Source organism: Caretta caretta, chromosome 23, assembly GCF_965140235.1.
Source record: "Caretta caretta isolate rCarCar2 chromosome 23, rCarCar1.hap1, whole genome shotgun sequence".
Classification (NCBI taxonomy): domain Eukaryota; kingdom Metazoa; phylum Chordata; order Testudines; family Cheloniidae; genus Caretta; species Caretta caretta.
Window position 1 is genome coordinate 7,557,968 of NC_134228.1, and position 14,523 is coordinate 7,572,490.

Consider the following 14,523-nt stretch of genomic DNA (forward strand, 5'->3'; position numbering starts at 1 on the left):
TCTGGAGCTCTCTGCTGGGACAGCTTGTCAGCATCTGCAGGCCCTGAATGGTGGAGGTCAGTGTGGGTGCACAGTGGTCACCGGCAGACACAGGCCACTCTGGGCTACAGCCCCAGATAATTCCCTGTCCTCGTCGCTGCCTCTTGCCTGATTCCTCCACTGACACAACCTAGCCTCAGAGATGCCATGCTTCCAGTGAGGTACTGTGACGGAGTGGGGAGTATTGACCTGGGACTGTTGGGGGATATCAGGGTGTGACTTCACTTGTGGGATGATACATGAGCATGGGACCTGAGCCCAGGAGGGGGATGGGGCCAGGTGACACCTTCTGCCCTGGAAACTGGACAAAGGCTGGAGGAGGGGCCAGGGTGTGTGGCTGGAGGAGACTGCTGGAGGGGGTTTCAATTTGGAGCTGGCTGGGGAAACGGAGGGAGACCCAGGACAGGGGTCTAGGCTCCCTGCCACCCAAGATGGACCTGACTGAGGGGTCCTGTTGTCTGTACCTACAAGCTCTGTTTTGGACTGTGTTCCTGTCGTCTAATAAACCTTCTGTTTTACTGGCTGGCTGAGAGTTATGGTGAATCACGCCGGGGGGGGGGGGATGGTGCAGGGCCCTGACTCCCCCCCCACTCCGTGACAGGTACGTAGTGTGAACAGTAACGAATCCACAGAGACGCAAGAGGCAGCGGAGCAGAAGAGAGAGACTATCAGGAGCCCATGCAGGGCAGCCACACAAAGGGCTTGTTAATAGAACGGTTGTGCTGTGTAGGGCTGCTCAGAGCACAGCATTGCTCTGCGCCCCCTTTGCTGTCTCTGAGCTCCATGCTCACTCCTCCAGGCTCCTTCTCTTGCTTTCCCTACCCATCAGAATCCAGGCCGTGAGGTCTGATGAAAGCCCCAGCTTGGCACACTTTCCTAAGAGCCATTTGCACCCAGAAATGGTGATCTGAGAGGGTTTGAGCTTTCTGTAAATCCTGGATGTATTGCAGTATTGGTCTAATGAATCCCTAACAGCAATTTAAGTCCCTCACAGGACTCGGCCACTCGGAAACTTTTTGCATCTTTAGCGTGGCCCAGTAGCATCTGTCAGAGCTTCCCAAAGCAGGTTTGACCTCCAAATAATGGCAGGAAACGAAGAAGTCAGCAGTTACTTATCGTGGCTCCAAAGTGTCAAAAAGGGGCCTGAGCCCATGTGTGAGCGATTATACCCCATAACATTCCACATCTCCTGTTCACGAGCTGAAAACTTCGTTAACACAGAGCTACAGTTGCCTGTGGCTCATTCATGCCCTTCCAGAACACTGAGTCCAGCTGCACTCAAACTTCTGAAAACCAGGAAATACAAAGTAAAGATCCAACCCTAATTTGGATCTTTTTTTGGTGAGATTACAAGACTGATGGATAAAGATAACAGTGTTGCTTTAGTACACTTAGACTTCTGTAAGGCATTTGATGGGGTACCACTGTGACATTCTATACCTTGGAGGAGCTTCCTGTAACCCCATATTCCTCATTTACATATAATCATGATATTGCATATCAAGCATGCCATGTAAGGTATCAGAGGAGAGGTTATGATCTGCTGAAAATCATTTCTCTATCCATATATGTGTATCATTCATGCATATGAAGTTATGAGAATTGTGTTGTACGGTGGTCACTGAGACATGCTGGAAGTTGGGGAATCAGCCAGATATTAGCTCCCCAGAGGCAACGTCAGTTGACCTAACTACATCGCTCAGGGCTTTGAAAAATGTCACACCCTGTGTGAACTCCTACTTAGGTCAGTGGAAGAATTCTTGAAAGGCGGTAGCTATTTCGGTAGTTATAGAATTCGTCCGTGATGGAAAAAACCCTTCTATCTCTGTGATAAATGTCCACAGCTGTGCTGTTGTAATGCTTGTAGTGTAGGTACAGTATTCCCTAATTGTAAATGTGGAAACACACCCATTCCCGTGGGTTACCTCAAGGTTATGTTCTAGGCCCTACACTGTTTAACATTTTTATTAATGACTGGGAAGAAAACATAAAATCATCATTCATAAAGTTTGCAGGCAACACAAAATTGAGGGAGTGGTAAATAATGAAGAGGACAGCTCACTGAGACAGAGCGATCTGGATTGCTTGGTAAGCTGGGCGCAAGCAAACGATGTGTGTTTTAATATGGCTCAATGTAAATGTATACTGTGACGTTCCCCTCTGGTGTTATCTGGACCGGTGATCTCCTAGGCTACTCCAATCCTTGACTCTGGGAGCCAGCCTGACCCTGCTCTGCTGTGAGAACCCCCACTCCAGGGCTTTTCACACACAGCCTCTGGCATGTAAGCTGCTCCCAGCTACTTGCAACCAAATGACACTAGCCAATATCTCCGGTCCCAGACACAACCCTGGGAACCTCTGTCTTGCAGGGTCCAGTTATGCCCGCTGGACGCTGCACGTTTATTTAAGTTTGTCAATTTAACAAAGAAATTGATATGTACCGGGCTTGTTATCCCAAGGGGAGTCTCTGACACACTTCAGACCAAACGCACTGCTTCAGGTAGAATAAACAAAACCGATTTATTAGCGCTAAAGATAGATTTTAAGTGAATATAAGTCAAAGCATAACAAGTCAGATTTGGTCAAATGAAATAAAAGCAGAATGCTTTCTAAGATGATCTTAACACTTTCAGTGTCCTTAAAAACTTAGATGCTTCTCACCACAGGTTGGCTGGTTACTTTTCAGTCAGGCTCTCCCCTTTTATCCACATTTCAGGCGGTTGGTGGTGGTGGTATCTGTAGATGTAGGTGGAAGAAAGAGAGCATGATAAAATGTCTCTCCCTTTTATCATGTCCTTTCTTTCCTCTTGGCTTTTCCCCCCACCCCCTTCAGAGTCAGGTGGGCATTACCTCATCGCAGTCCCAAACTGCCCAAAGGAAGGGGGTGACTCCCTCGAGGGTCTAACACAGGGGTCTCAAACATGGGGCCTGCGGGGTTATTTCCTGCGGCCCACCAAGCTCCCTGCGCCCGCCCCCCGGAGTTATTTCCTGCGGCCTGCCAGGCTCCCCTCCCCCTGTTCCCCCTCCCCTCAGCGCGCTGTGTCCCCGCTCCTCTGCCTACCTGCAGGTGATTCCCGTCGCCAAACAGCTGTTTGGCGGTGCTTAGCACTTTCCAGGAGGGAGTGGGGAGGAGCAGGGAGCCGCGTGCTCGGGGGAGGAGGCAGGGAAGAGGTGGGGTGGGGATTTGGGGAAGGGGTTGGAATGGGGGCGGGGAAGGGGTGGGAAGAGGCGGGTCAGGGGTGGGGCCACATGGAAGGGGTGGAGTGGGGGGCGGGGGCAGCGCAGCGGGGGCGGGGGCGGGGGCAGTGATGCGGCCCTCAGGCCAACGTACTAGTTCTCATGTGGCCCTCATGGTGATTCGAGTTTGAGATCCCTGGTCTAACAGATTCTTTTCTTGCTGCCTGAGCCAGTGTCCATTGTTCCTGTGAGGCTGGGCTCCATTTGTCCCTGACGAGGTGTGAACTGCTTTCCTGTTCTTGGAGAGTTTTTGCATGGGCTTGCTTTAAGCCATGGGGATACATTTTCAGCCTCATAACTATATACATGAAATTATAACCTATAACCTCACTATAACATTACATTACTATAACACCCCCATAACAACCATGCGCAGTGTATCATGAGCCTTCCAAAGACACCCAGCATGACAAACTTTGCATTGGATCCCACACAATCATTTTATAAAGATGAACATAGGGGGTGTAGGGTGTGACCCCGAGGTACAGAGCATCACATATACATCTAGGAACAAAGAATGTCGGCCATACTTACATGATCGGGGACTCTACCCTGGGAAGCAGTGACTCTGAAAAAGATTTGTGGGTGGTGGCAGATAATCAGCTGAACATGAGCCACCAATGGGGCGCTCTGCCCAAAAGGGCTAACGCAATTCTTGGATGCATAAACCAGGGAATCTTGAGTAGGAGGAGAGAGGTAATTTTGTCTCTGTATTTCACACTGGTGCAACCGCTCCTGGAATCCTGTGTCCAGTTCTAGTGAGCACAGTTCACAAAGGACGTTGATAAATTGACAGGTTTCAGAGGAACAGCCGTGTTAGTCTGTATTCGCAAAAAGAAAAGGAGTACTTGTGGCACCTTAGAGACTAACCAATTTATTTGAGCATGAGCTTTCGTGAGCTACAGCTCACTTCATCAGATGTTTACCGTGGAAACTGCAGCAGACTTTATATACACACAGAGAATATGAAACAATACCTCCTCCCACCCCACTGTCCTGCTGGTAATAGCTTATCTAAAGTGATCAACAGGTGGGCCATTTCCAGCACAAATCCAGGTTTTCTCACCCTCCACCCCCCACACAAATTCACTCTCCTGCTGGTGCTAGCCCATCCAAAGTGACAACTCTTTACATAATCAAGTCGGGCTATTTCCTGCATAGATCAAGGTTTTCTCACATCCCCCCCACCCCCATACACACACAAACTCACTCTCCTGCTGGTAATAGCTCATCTAAACTGACCACTCTCCAAGTTTAAATCCAAGTTAAACTAGAACATCTGGGGGGGGGGGGTAGGAAAAAACAAGAAGAAACAGGCTACCTTGCATAATGACTTAGCCACTCCCAGTCTCTATTTAAGCCTAAATTAATAGTATCCAATTTGCAAATGAATTCCAATTCAGCAGTTTCTCGCTGGAGTCTGGATTTGAAGTTTTTTTGTTTTAAGATAGCGACCTTCATGTCTGTGATTGCGTGACCAGAGAGATTGAAGTGTTCTCCGACTGGTTTATGAATGTTATAATTCTTGACATCTGATTTGTGTCCATTTATTCTTTTACGTAGAGACTGTCCAGTTTGACCAATGTACATGGCAGAGGGGCATTGCTGGCACATGATGGCATATATCACATTGGTGGATGTGCAGGTGAACGAGCCTCTGATAGTGTGGCTGATGTTATTAGGCCCTGTGATGGTGTCCCCTGAATAGATATGTGGGCACAATTGGCAACGGGCTTTGTTGCAAGGATAAGTTCCTGGGTTAGTGGTTCTGTTGTGTGGTATGTGGTTGTTGGTGAGTATTTGCTTCAGGTTGCGGGGCTGTCTGTAGGCAAGGACTGGCCTGTCTCCCAAGACTTGTGAGAGTGTTGGGTCATCCTTTAGGATAGGTTGTAGATCCTTAATAATGCGTTGGAGGGGTTTTAGTTGGGGGCTGAAGGTGACCGCTAGTGGCGTTCTGTTGTTTTCTTTGTTAGGCCTGTCCTGTAGTAGGTAACTTCTGGGAACTCTTCTGGCTCTATCAGTCTGTTTCTTTACTTCTGCAGGTGGGTATTGTAGTTGTAAGAAAGCTTGACAGAGATCTTGTAGGTGTTTGTCTCTGTCTGAGGGGTTGGAGCAAATGCGGTTGTATCGCAGAGCTTGGCTGTAGACGATGGATCGTGTGGTGTGGTCAGGGTGAAAGCTGGAGGCATGCAGGTAGGAATAGCGGTCAGTAGGTTTCCGGTATAGGGTGGTGTTTATGTGACCATTGTTTATTAGCACTGTAGTGTCCAGGAAGTGGATCTCTTGTGTGGACTGGACCAGGCTGAGGTTGGTGGTGGGATGGAAATTGTTGAAATCGTGGTGGAATTCCTCAAGGGCTTCTTTTCCATGGGTCCAGATGATGAAGATGTCATCAATATAGCGCAAGTAGAGTAGGGGCTTTAGGGGACGAGAGCTGAGGAAGCGTTGTTCTAAATCAGCCATAAAAATGTTGGCATACTGTGGGGCCATGCGGGTACCCATAGCAGTGCCGCTGATCTGAAGGTATACATTGTCCCCAAATGTGAAATAGTTATGGGTAAGGACAAAGTCACAAAGTTCAGCCACCAGGTTAGCCGTGACATTATCGGGGATAGTGTTTTTGACGGCTTGTAGTCCATCTTTGTGTGGAATGTTGGTGTAGAGGGCTTCTACATCCATAGTGGCCAGGATGGTGTTATCAGGAAGATCACCGATGGATTGAAGTTTCCTCAGGAAGTCAGTGGTGTCTCGAAGGTAGCTGGGAGTGCTGGTAGCGTAGGGCCTGAGGAGGGAGTCTACATAGCCAGACAATCCTGCTGTCAGGGTGCCAATGCCTGAGATGATGGGGCGCCCAGGATTTCCAGGTTTATGGATCTTGGGTAGTAGATAGAATATCCCAGGTCGGGGTTCCAGGGGTGTGTCTGTGCGGATTTGATCTTGTGCTTTTTCAGGAAGTTTCTTGAGCAAATGCTGTAGTTGCTTTTGGTAACTCTCAGTGGGATCATAGGGTAATAGCCCTACTTGATTATGTAAAGAGTTGTCACTTTGGATGGGCTAGCACCAGCAGGAGAGTGAATTTGTATGGGGGGTGGAGGGTGAGAAAACCTGGATTTGTGCTGGAAATGGCCCACCTGTTGATCACTTTAGATAAGCTATTACCAGCAGGACAGTGGGGTGGGAGGAGGTATTGTTTCATATTCTCTGTGTGTATATAAAGTCTGCTGCAGTTTCCACGGTAAACATCTGATGAAGTGAGCTGTAGCTCACGAAAGCTCATGCTCAAATAAATTGGTTAGTCTCTAAGGTGCCACAAGTACTCCTTTTCTTTTTGTTGATAAATTGGGGAGTGACCATGCTCGTAGAGGTAACTGGAGACAGGCAGACTTTGCATAGTGCAACGGTGCTAATACTCTTGCTGTGGGGTAGGCTGGGTGTTCCTCCCCCTCCTTTTAAAGAATACTTCCAATGTTATCCGACTTCTCAGTGTGTTGGTGCTGTCAGGGTCAGGAGAGTGAACCCTGCCACGGCTTCATCCCATGGAAATTACAAGAAGTTGGAGGTTGGGGGAGAAGCCTGGTGTGTGTCTCTTCTCAAGGTTCCCTCCCATCCCCTACCGCATATAGTTCCCCCACCCACTTTGCTTGTCGTGGCTCCCGGGGCCATGGGCAGTGGGTATCAAAGGCAGGGGAAGGCTGGGTCTCCTCAAACTGCCTGCATGGCTCTGCCCACACTCCACCCCTAGGCCCCCTCCTGCTTCCCACCACAGCGCTTCTTCTTTGCCATGTGGCCAAGCCCCTGGCCAGCGGCACCAGAACCAGGGGGCAGGGGGCCATAGCCCTCCTGCTTTTTGAAAGTGGATGGGCCACTGAATGCATCCAATGATGTGAGCTGTAGCTCACGAAAGCTTATGCTCAAATAAATTGGTTAGTCTCTAAGGTGCCACAAGTCCTCCTTTTCTTTTTGCGAATACAGACTAACACACCTGCTACTCTGGGGCCTGACCCATCCACCTTTTGCTGAGGTGGACCCCACCCCCTTCCCTTCCTCTTCCCCCCAAGGCCCCACCCCCCGGACAGGCCAGCATGGAGCCCAGCTGGGAAGCCCGAGCAGCTGTGGGGAACTGCAGTGGACCCTCCGGTTGCCTGGGGTGGGGAGAGAGTTTGAGAGCAGGCCCCCCCCCCCGTGTCCCCGCCCGCCCAGAGGGTCTGTGATTCCACATCGGCTCCCCACTGCTGCCTGGCACCCGCACAGCTCTCCCCAACCTGGCTCCAGCCGGGGTGGGAGGGCCTCAGAGCCATGGAGCATGCAGGGAGCCTGGAGGCCGGGGGCTGCTCAGGCCCCTTGCACCGCAGGCAGGTGGAGGGTACGCCGCAGCTCCCTACAGCTGGCCAGCCAGCTCTTATCATGGCCAGACTGTGCTCCGTGGCTCCCTCCCACAGCCGGAGCTGGGTCGGGGAGAGCTGCGCGGGCAGCTGTGGGGAGCCTTGGTCCCTCCACCTGCCCTGAGCAGGGGATCTGGGACACGGTCAGGGGGCTGCTTTCGCCTCCACCTCAGGCGGGGGCCCCCAGCCCCCCACTTTTGGGAGGGCTCTGGTGCCCTGGTCCCAGGCTGGGGCAAGTGGGGGCCGGCCTGCAGCCAGGGACTCTGGGCGGCTGGAGCGGGTGCTCGCTCCGCCTTCCCGCCTGGTGCTCGGGGGCTGGGGTCCGTGGCACCCACCCACCTGGAGCTCCGGGCCTGGGGTCCGTGCTGGGCCCGGGGTCTGTGCTCAGCTGCCTACCTGCCCGGTGCTCTGGGCCTGGGAGGGGGCTGCACTGCCCGCCTGCCTGGTGCTCCAGGGTGGAGTGGGGGGCTCTGGGCTTTGGTGGGGTCGGGAGGGGCGAGGTCCTGGTCAGAAGGGGCGGGCCAGTCAGGGGCTAGCCTCCCCAAGCCCATGGTTCACCCGCCATCCAGGCCCCTGGCTCTTTCCGCTATTCTCTGTGCTGACTTCTGCCCCACCCAGGGTCATTCCCGGCAGCTGCCCCCTTCCCATGCTGCACCTAGAGGTGATGGGGATGACTGCAGGGGCCTCTTTCCCTTTTTTAAAGAATTCCCATCTGCATTGCATTCACATCCGCTCTCTTCTGCCCTCACAGGTTACACCCTGGGCTGGGGTAGGGCTCCGCTGGTCTCTCCGATCCCCTGTTTAGTGCTGTCACTGACTAGTTTTCACACTTCATGTCCTAGGCACCCCACCCTGTGCTGTGGTGTTGCTTTTCCACTCCCCACCCCACCACTGCCTCCCCACTGTGAGTTCAGTGTTTGTTTCCCCCACACTTCCCCTTCCTCCTAACATCTTAGCTGCTTCTCCTGCTCTTCTCCCCCCCCCCCCCCCCCCCCCAGCACTGAGATCAGTGCTGTCTGCCAGCTTCTACTGTCAAGGGCCCCGCTCTCAACCCGTTTCCATGATACAGTTGCACAATGCTTTTTGGAATCACAATGAGGTTTATCACTCTGTGGGACGCTGTGTTACCCGGCTTCTGTGTCTCCTTCCCTGTCTCAGTTTAATCAAGTCTGTGCTACGCCGGCAGTCCTCTGGAAGTGCCGGTTTTCTGCAGTTTTCCTGCCCACGCATGCCGTTTCTTTGATGAAGTGCTGTTTCTGTGCTGGTTTCCCGCCGTGGGATAACCGGTGAGTCGTGAGGCTAATCTGTGTTTGCTGGAAGGTTTGTTGGTGTATGCTGGGTGATATGCAGTCCTCTGTCTCCATTGTGACTGTCTTTTTGGGGACTGTTTAGTACAGTGGTTCTTAATCCCTGGGCAGCATCATGCCTCCCAGTGAGCACTCAGCTGCAGCTCAGCTGTGTGTTAAAAAAATTCAAAGTTTCCCGCTCCGGGGTCCAGAAGGAGGCAGGGCTGGCTGAGGGGGAGATGGTGCCATGCAGCCCAGCTGGAACGCTTTTGCCAGCAGGGAAGGTGAAGCAGCCCCCTGGGGCAGGAGACGAGCTCAGCAGTCCAACGCAGGTGGCCCTGCTGGGCAAGTGGGTCCTGAGGGAGTCCAGCCTGGGCAGGCCCTGCACCTGCTCCAGCTTAGCTGATTGTGCCGCTCCTGAGGGGCCAGAGCAATCCCTGGCCATGCTGCCAGCTCAGCCCAGCGGACACAGTCACCTCCCAGTGGGGCCGCTGAGTGTGTCCGGGGGGAAGGGTGCGGGAGAGTGGGTCTCTGAGAGGGTTTGTGGGGGGGGCTCTGGGCAGGAGGGGTTTGTGGGAGGTGCTGGGCAGTTGTGGTGGTGGGGCTGTGTGGGGGCTCTGGGCAGTCGGGGGGCTGTGGGAAGGGGGGCGCTGGGCATATGGGTCTGTGGGGACTCTTAGCGGGGGCACTGGCCATAGGGGACTGCAGTCGGGGGGGTGTCTCTAGGCAGGGGAGTACTGGACATAGGGAGTCAGGGAGCGCTGGGTGGGGGGGTCGGTGTGGTGCTTGGCATGGACCTGCCCCCGAGGAGAAGGGGCAGGCTGGCAGCGCAGGGCTGGGCAGACCAATGTGTGTCTGGCGCAGCGGTCCTCAACCTGCGTCCCACAATGGTAAACAGGTTGAGAACCACTGGTTTAGTGTCTGCGTGGCTGGAGGTACAGCTGCAAGGGATGATATTCCATATCACACTTCATTTCTCAGTGCAGAGCTGATTTAAAGACTTGTATCAGTGACCAGTTCTCTTCACTAGTTACCACTCTCCCAGTCTTTGTGTCATCTACAAGCTTCACCAGTGATGTTTTTATGTTTTCTTCCAGGTCATTGATAAAAACATAAATCACATAGGGCCAAGAACCAATCCTTGCAGGACCCCATTAGAAGCACACCCACTCGATGATTCCCCTATGACGAGACCTATATGTTAACCAGTTTTTAATCCATGTAATGTGTGCTGTGTTAATTTTATTAGAGAGACAAGATGGCTGAGGTAATATCTTTTTTTTGGATCAATTTCTGCTGGTGGGAGACAAGTTTTCAACTGTACACAGAGCTCTTCTTCAGGTCTGGGAACGGTACTCAGAGTGTCACTGTCACGGACTCACAGGACTTGTGCTCTTTCTCGGTTCCATAGGGTCCCTGGGAGGAGCCCCCCTTCAGAGTGACAGCCCTTCTCGGGGGTCCTTTAGCACACCTGTTTCTGGTTGTGGGCCACTCAGGGAGTCCACTCGCTCTGGACCCTGGGGCCTCTATGCCCAGAGGGAATAATGCAACCATGATCTCTAGCCTGCAGTGGCTCTCAGCCAGTGTAAAACAGGAGGGTTTATTGAGCATCTGAACCCAGCACAGGAAACTCTGCGGGCCCTCGGGCCTAGCTACCCTCAGCACAGTACATCTAGGTCTCTCCTGCATCCCGGGGGCCTCTGGCTGCTCTCTCTCCCCAGTCCAGCTGCTCCCTCCTTCCAGCCAACCATCCTATATTATCTCCTGCAACTGCTCCTCTGCTGTCCTTTGTCTTGGTCCCAGGTAAACAGATCACCTGGGCCTCCTCTCCTCCATCTTTTGTTTCCCCCTGGCTGGAACCAGCAAGTCAGGTCTGCAGGGTCCTCTCTCCTCAGCCCTTTGTCCTCCCAGTGGCCAGAACTGGCTGACTGCCAAGCTGGGATGGGCCACCTGGTCACTACGGTCCCCCATCTCCAGGCAGTTTTCCGGGGTCCCAACTGCCAGGCGAGGTCACACCTGGTCCCCTGCAACAAAAACTCCCTCTCCCACCACCTCATTACCCATGCAGCACACAGGGACACTGAGATCCACACAGTATTCATGCAAAACTCTTAAAAAAATTTCCCATTTTGTCATAGTCACAGCTAAATACAAGATGGAATAGATTGTTTAGCATAAGTGGGTAGCGCATATTTCAAAGGTGAAGTAGCCTCTCAGTACCTGTGCAGTCATTGGGAGGGGAACGCTTGGTGGGGAGGAGGGTTGGGGATTACACGTTGCTGTAATAAGCCATAAATTCAGTGTCTCTATTCAGTCCATGATTTTTAGTATCTAGCGAAGTTCTGAATTTAAGCTCCCAGGCTCGTCTTTTGACGGTGTTGTGCAGGTTTCCTTGGAGGAAGAGGACTGAGAGGTCAGCTGTGGCGTGATCGCTTGGTGAAAAGTGCCCACCCATGGGTGATACGGTGTTTTGTCAGGCTTTCAAACAACCCCCCACCCTCTCCAAACTCATCATCAGACAGGGTTGATTCAGGCCCTGGAACTCTAATCCAGTGGTTCTCAGCCAGGGGGGCACACACCCCTGGGGGTACGCAGAGGTCTTCCAGGGGGTACTCAAATCATCTAGATCAGCGTTTCTCAACCGGAAGGTCATGACACCAGGGGAGGTTACTGGGTGGGTGTAGGGAGTTCGCAAGTGCAGGGCTGGCATTAGGGGGTGGCAAGCAGGGTAACTGCCTGGGGCCCCATGCCATAGGGGGCCCCATGCCATAGGGGGCCCCATAAAGCTAAGTTACATGCTTTAGCCACGCCGCATGGGGCTCAGCCTTCAGACAAGGCTCACAAGTGAAAAACAGGCTCAAGTATCACAATGACATGTAAGTACGATATTGATATTCCAGTTGATTTATTTTATAATTATATGGTAAACATGAGGAAGTAAGCACCTTATCAGTAATAGTGTGCTGTGACACTTTGGTATTTTTATCTCTGATTTGTAAGCAAGTCGTTTCTAAGCGAGATAAAACTTGTGATATGCAAAGATAAATCAAACCCTGCTGAAAGGGGTATAGTAGTCTGGAAAGGTTGAGAACCACTGCTGTAATCTACAGTATCAGAAATGTATATAGACAAAAAAAGAGGCAATGAGAGAAGCCCTTCCCTCCCCCAAGCCCCGGAGTAAGACTTCCAAGTTTCTGTATGATGTGAGATTTGGTGGCTGAGATCTCCAGGCTCACCAGTGGAGCTGTTGAATGAAGATGATGAGAGGGCTGTGGAAAATGGAGGGCTGTGGAGTGGAGGGGAAGATGAGACTCAGCCCAGTGGATTGAGTCAAATAGTGAGAACTTAGTGGCCCAGGTGGGCCCATCAGTACTGCACGTAGGAGAGTGACACATCCCCCGCTATCTCTAGCTGGTCCACCTGGTTGGCAGGGATGCGGTGGACATAGTCAAACACATGCAGCCCATTCACCGAGACCTGGTAGCAGTTCCTCGTGTTCATTATCTCCATCTGGAAGAGAGAGAAGATTTACATTTGTGTGCCCTGACACCCAAGGATACAAGAACAACTGTTACACGGATAACACAAGGCCCAGGGGAGCCATCAGTTCATCATGCAGCACATTAGCCAAGAAGATAAAGTTGAAGCCAAGAAAACCTTCTCCTGACCTGCGTGTTTCAAAACCACAAATGTAACATTTTCTAACAGAGCTCCTGAAATAAACAGCAGCTGGCTTATCTCCAAGTTCACCCCTTGTATTACATGATCACAGAGTGTTTATTTCAAGCTCTTTTGATAGGGAACACAGTATGGCTAAGATAGCAACTCAAGCTCCACTTCCTCAGAAGTATCTTTAAAAGATTTGTTTTCAGCAGAAAGCTTACCTGCTTGGGAAAGGAGACGAATGGGGAGAGCAGATCAAAGTATATAAAATCATATTTTTAAAACCCACATTAAAAGAACATGAAGGTTGCAAATTCAAGCACTCAAAAATTAGGTGATGTAGGGATTAATATTGCCCAGCAACCTTAATTCATCTGCCTTGTGTGTGAGCATTATGGTACAGTCTTTAATTACATAAAATCATAGCGATGTAGGACTGGAAGGGACCTCAATAGGTCATCTAGTCCAGTCCCCTGCACTGAGATGGGATTGAGGATTATCTAGACTAGTGGTTCTCAACCCATGGCCTGCAGGCCACTTGCGGCCCAATCAGCACACAGCTGTGGCCCATGTGACATCCTCAGGACCATACATGTAGTATATATATTGCGTGGATGCAGCCCACATAACACATAGAGAGCAGCATATGTGGCCCACAATGGTAAATAGGTTGAGAATCACTGAACTAGACCTGGATAGGTGTTAGTCTCACCTGTTCTTAAAAACTTTCAATTGACACAGATTCCACAACCTCCTTAGGCAATTTATTCCAGTGCCTAACTACCCTGACAGTTAGGAAGTTTTTCCTAATATCCAACCTAAATCTTCCTTTCTGCAATTTAAGCCCATTACTTCTTATCCTGTCATCAGAGGTTAAGGGGAACAATTTACCATCATTCTCTTTATAACAACTTTTTATGTACTAGAAGACTGTTACCATGTCCCTGCTCAGTTTTCTCCAGACTAAACAAACTCAATTTTTTCAATGTTTCCTCATAGGTCATGTTTTCTAGACCTTTAATCATTTTTGTGGCTCTTCTCTGGATTTTGTTCACATCTTTCCTGAAGTGTGGTGCCCAGAACTGGACACAATACTCCAACTGAAGTTTTATCAGGGCTGAGTGGAATAATTACTTGTCATGTCTTCCTTATAACATCCCGGAATGATATTTGGCTTTTTTTTTTCCTTCCCATCAGTGTTACATTGTCGACTCATATGTAGTTTGTGATTCATTATAACCTCCAGATCCTTTTCTGCAGTACTCCTTCTTAGGCAGTTATTGCCCATTCTGTATTTGTGCAATTGATTATTTCTTCCAAAGTGCAGTACTTTGCATTTATCCGTATTGAATTTCATCCTATTTATTTCACACCATTTATCCAGATTGTCAAGAGCATTTTGAATTCTAATCCTCTCCTCCAAAGCACTTACAAACCCTCCCAGCTTGGAATCATCTGCAAACTTTATAAGTGTGTCTCTATGCCATTATCCAAATCATTTATGAAGATATTGAATAGAATCAGACCTAGGTCAGATCCTGTGGGACCCCACTTTATATGCCCTTCCAGCTTGATTGTGGACCATTGATCAGTATTCCCCGAGTACACTTTTCAAACCAGTTGTGCACCCACCTTATAATATGTTCATCTAGGCTATATTTCTCTTTGTTTATGAGGCCATGTGAGACAATATCAAAAGCCTTACTAAAATCAAGATATATCACATCTACCACTTGCCCCCATTCACAAGGCTTGTTACCCTGTCAAAGAAGGATGTTAGGTCGGTTTGACATGATTTGTTCTTGACGAATGCATGTTGACTGTTATTTATCACCTTATTATCTTCTAGGTTCTTACAAATTGATTGTTTTATTATTTGCTCCATTATCTTTCTGGGTATGGAACTTAGGCTGACT

General features: G+C 50.5%; 1 protein-coding gene across 2 annotated transcripts in view; it reads right to left on the minus strand.

The window, feature by feature from the left end:
• Nucleotides 1–11,825: 11,825 nt before the first annotated feature.
• Nucleotides 11,826–14,523, minus strand: part of LOC125629100 (galectin-9-like) — a 38,587-nt gene continuing 35,889 nt past the window's right edge. For both annotated transcript variants that reach the window (XM_075122361.1, XM_048834388.2), the window contains one exon: nt 11,826–12,454. In XM_075122361.1, the coding sequence (XP_074978462.1) occupies nt 12,311–12,454 (144 nt within the window). In that variant the 3' untranslated portion in view covers nt 11,826–12,310. The remainder of the gene's footprint in view (nt 12,455–14,523) is intronic.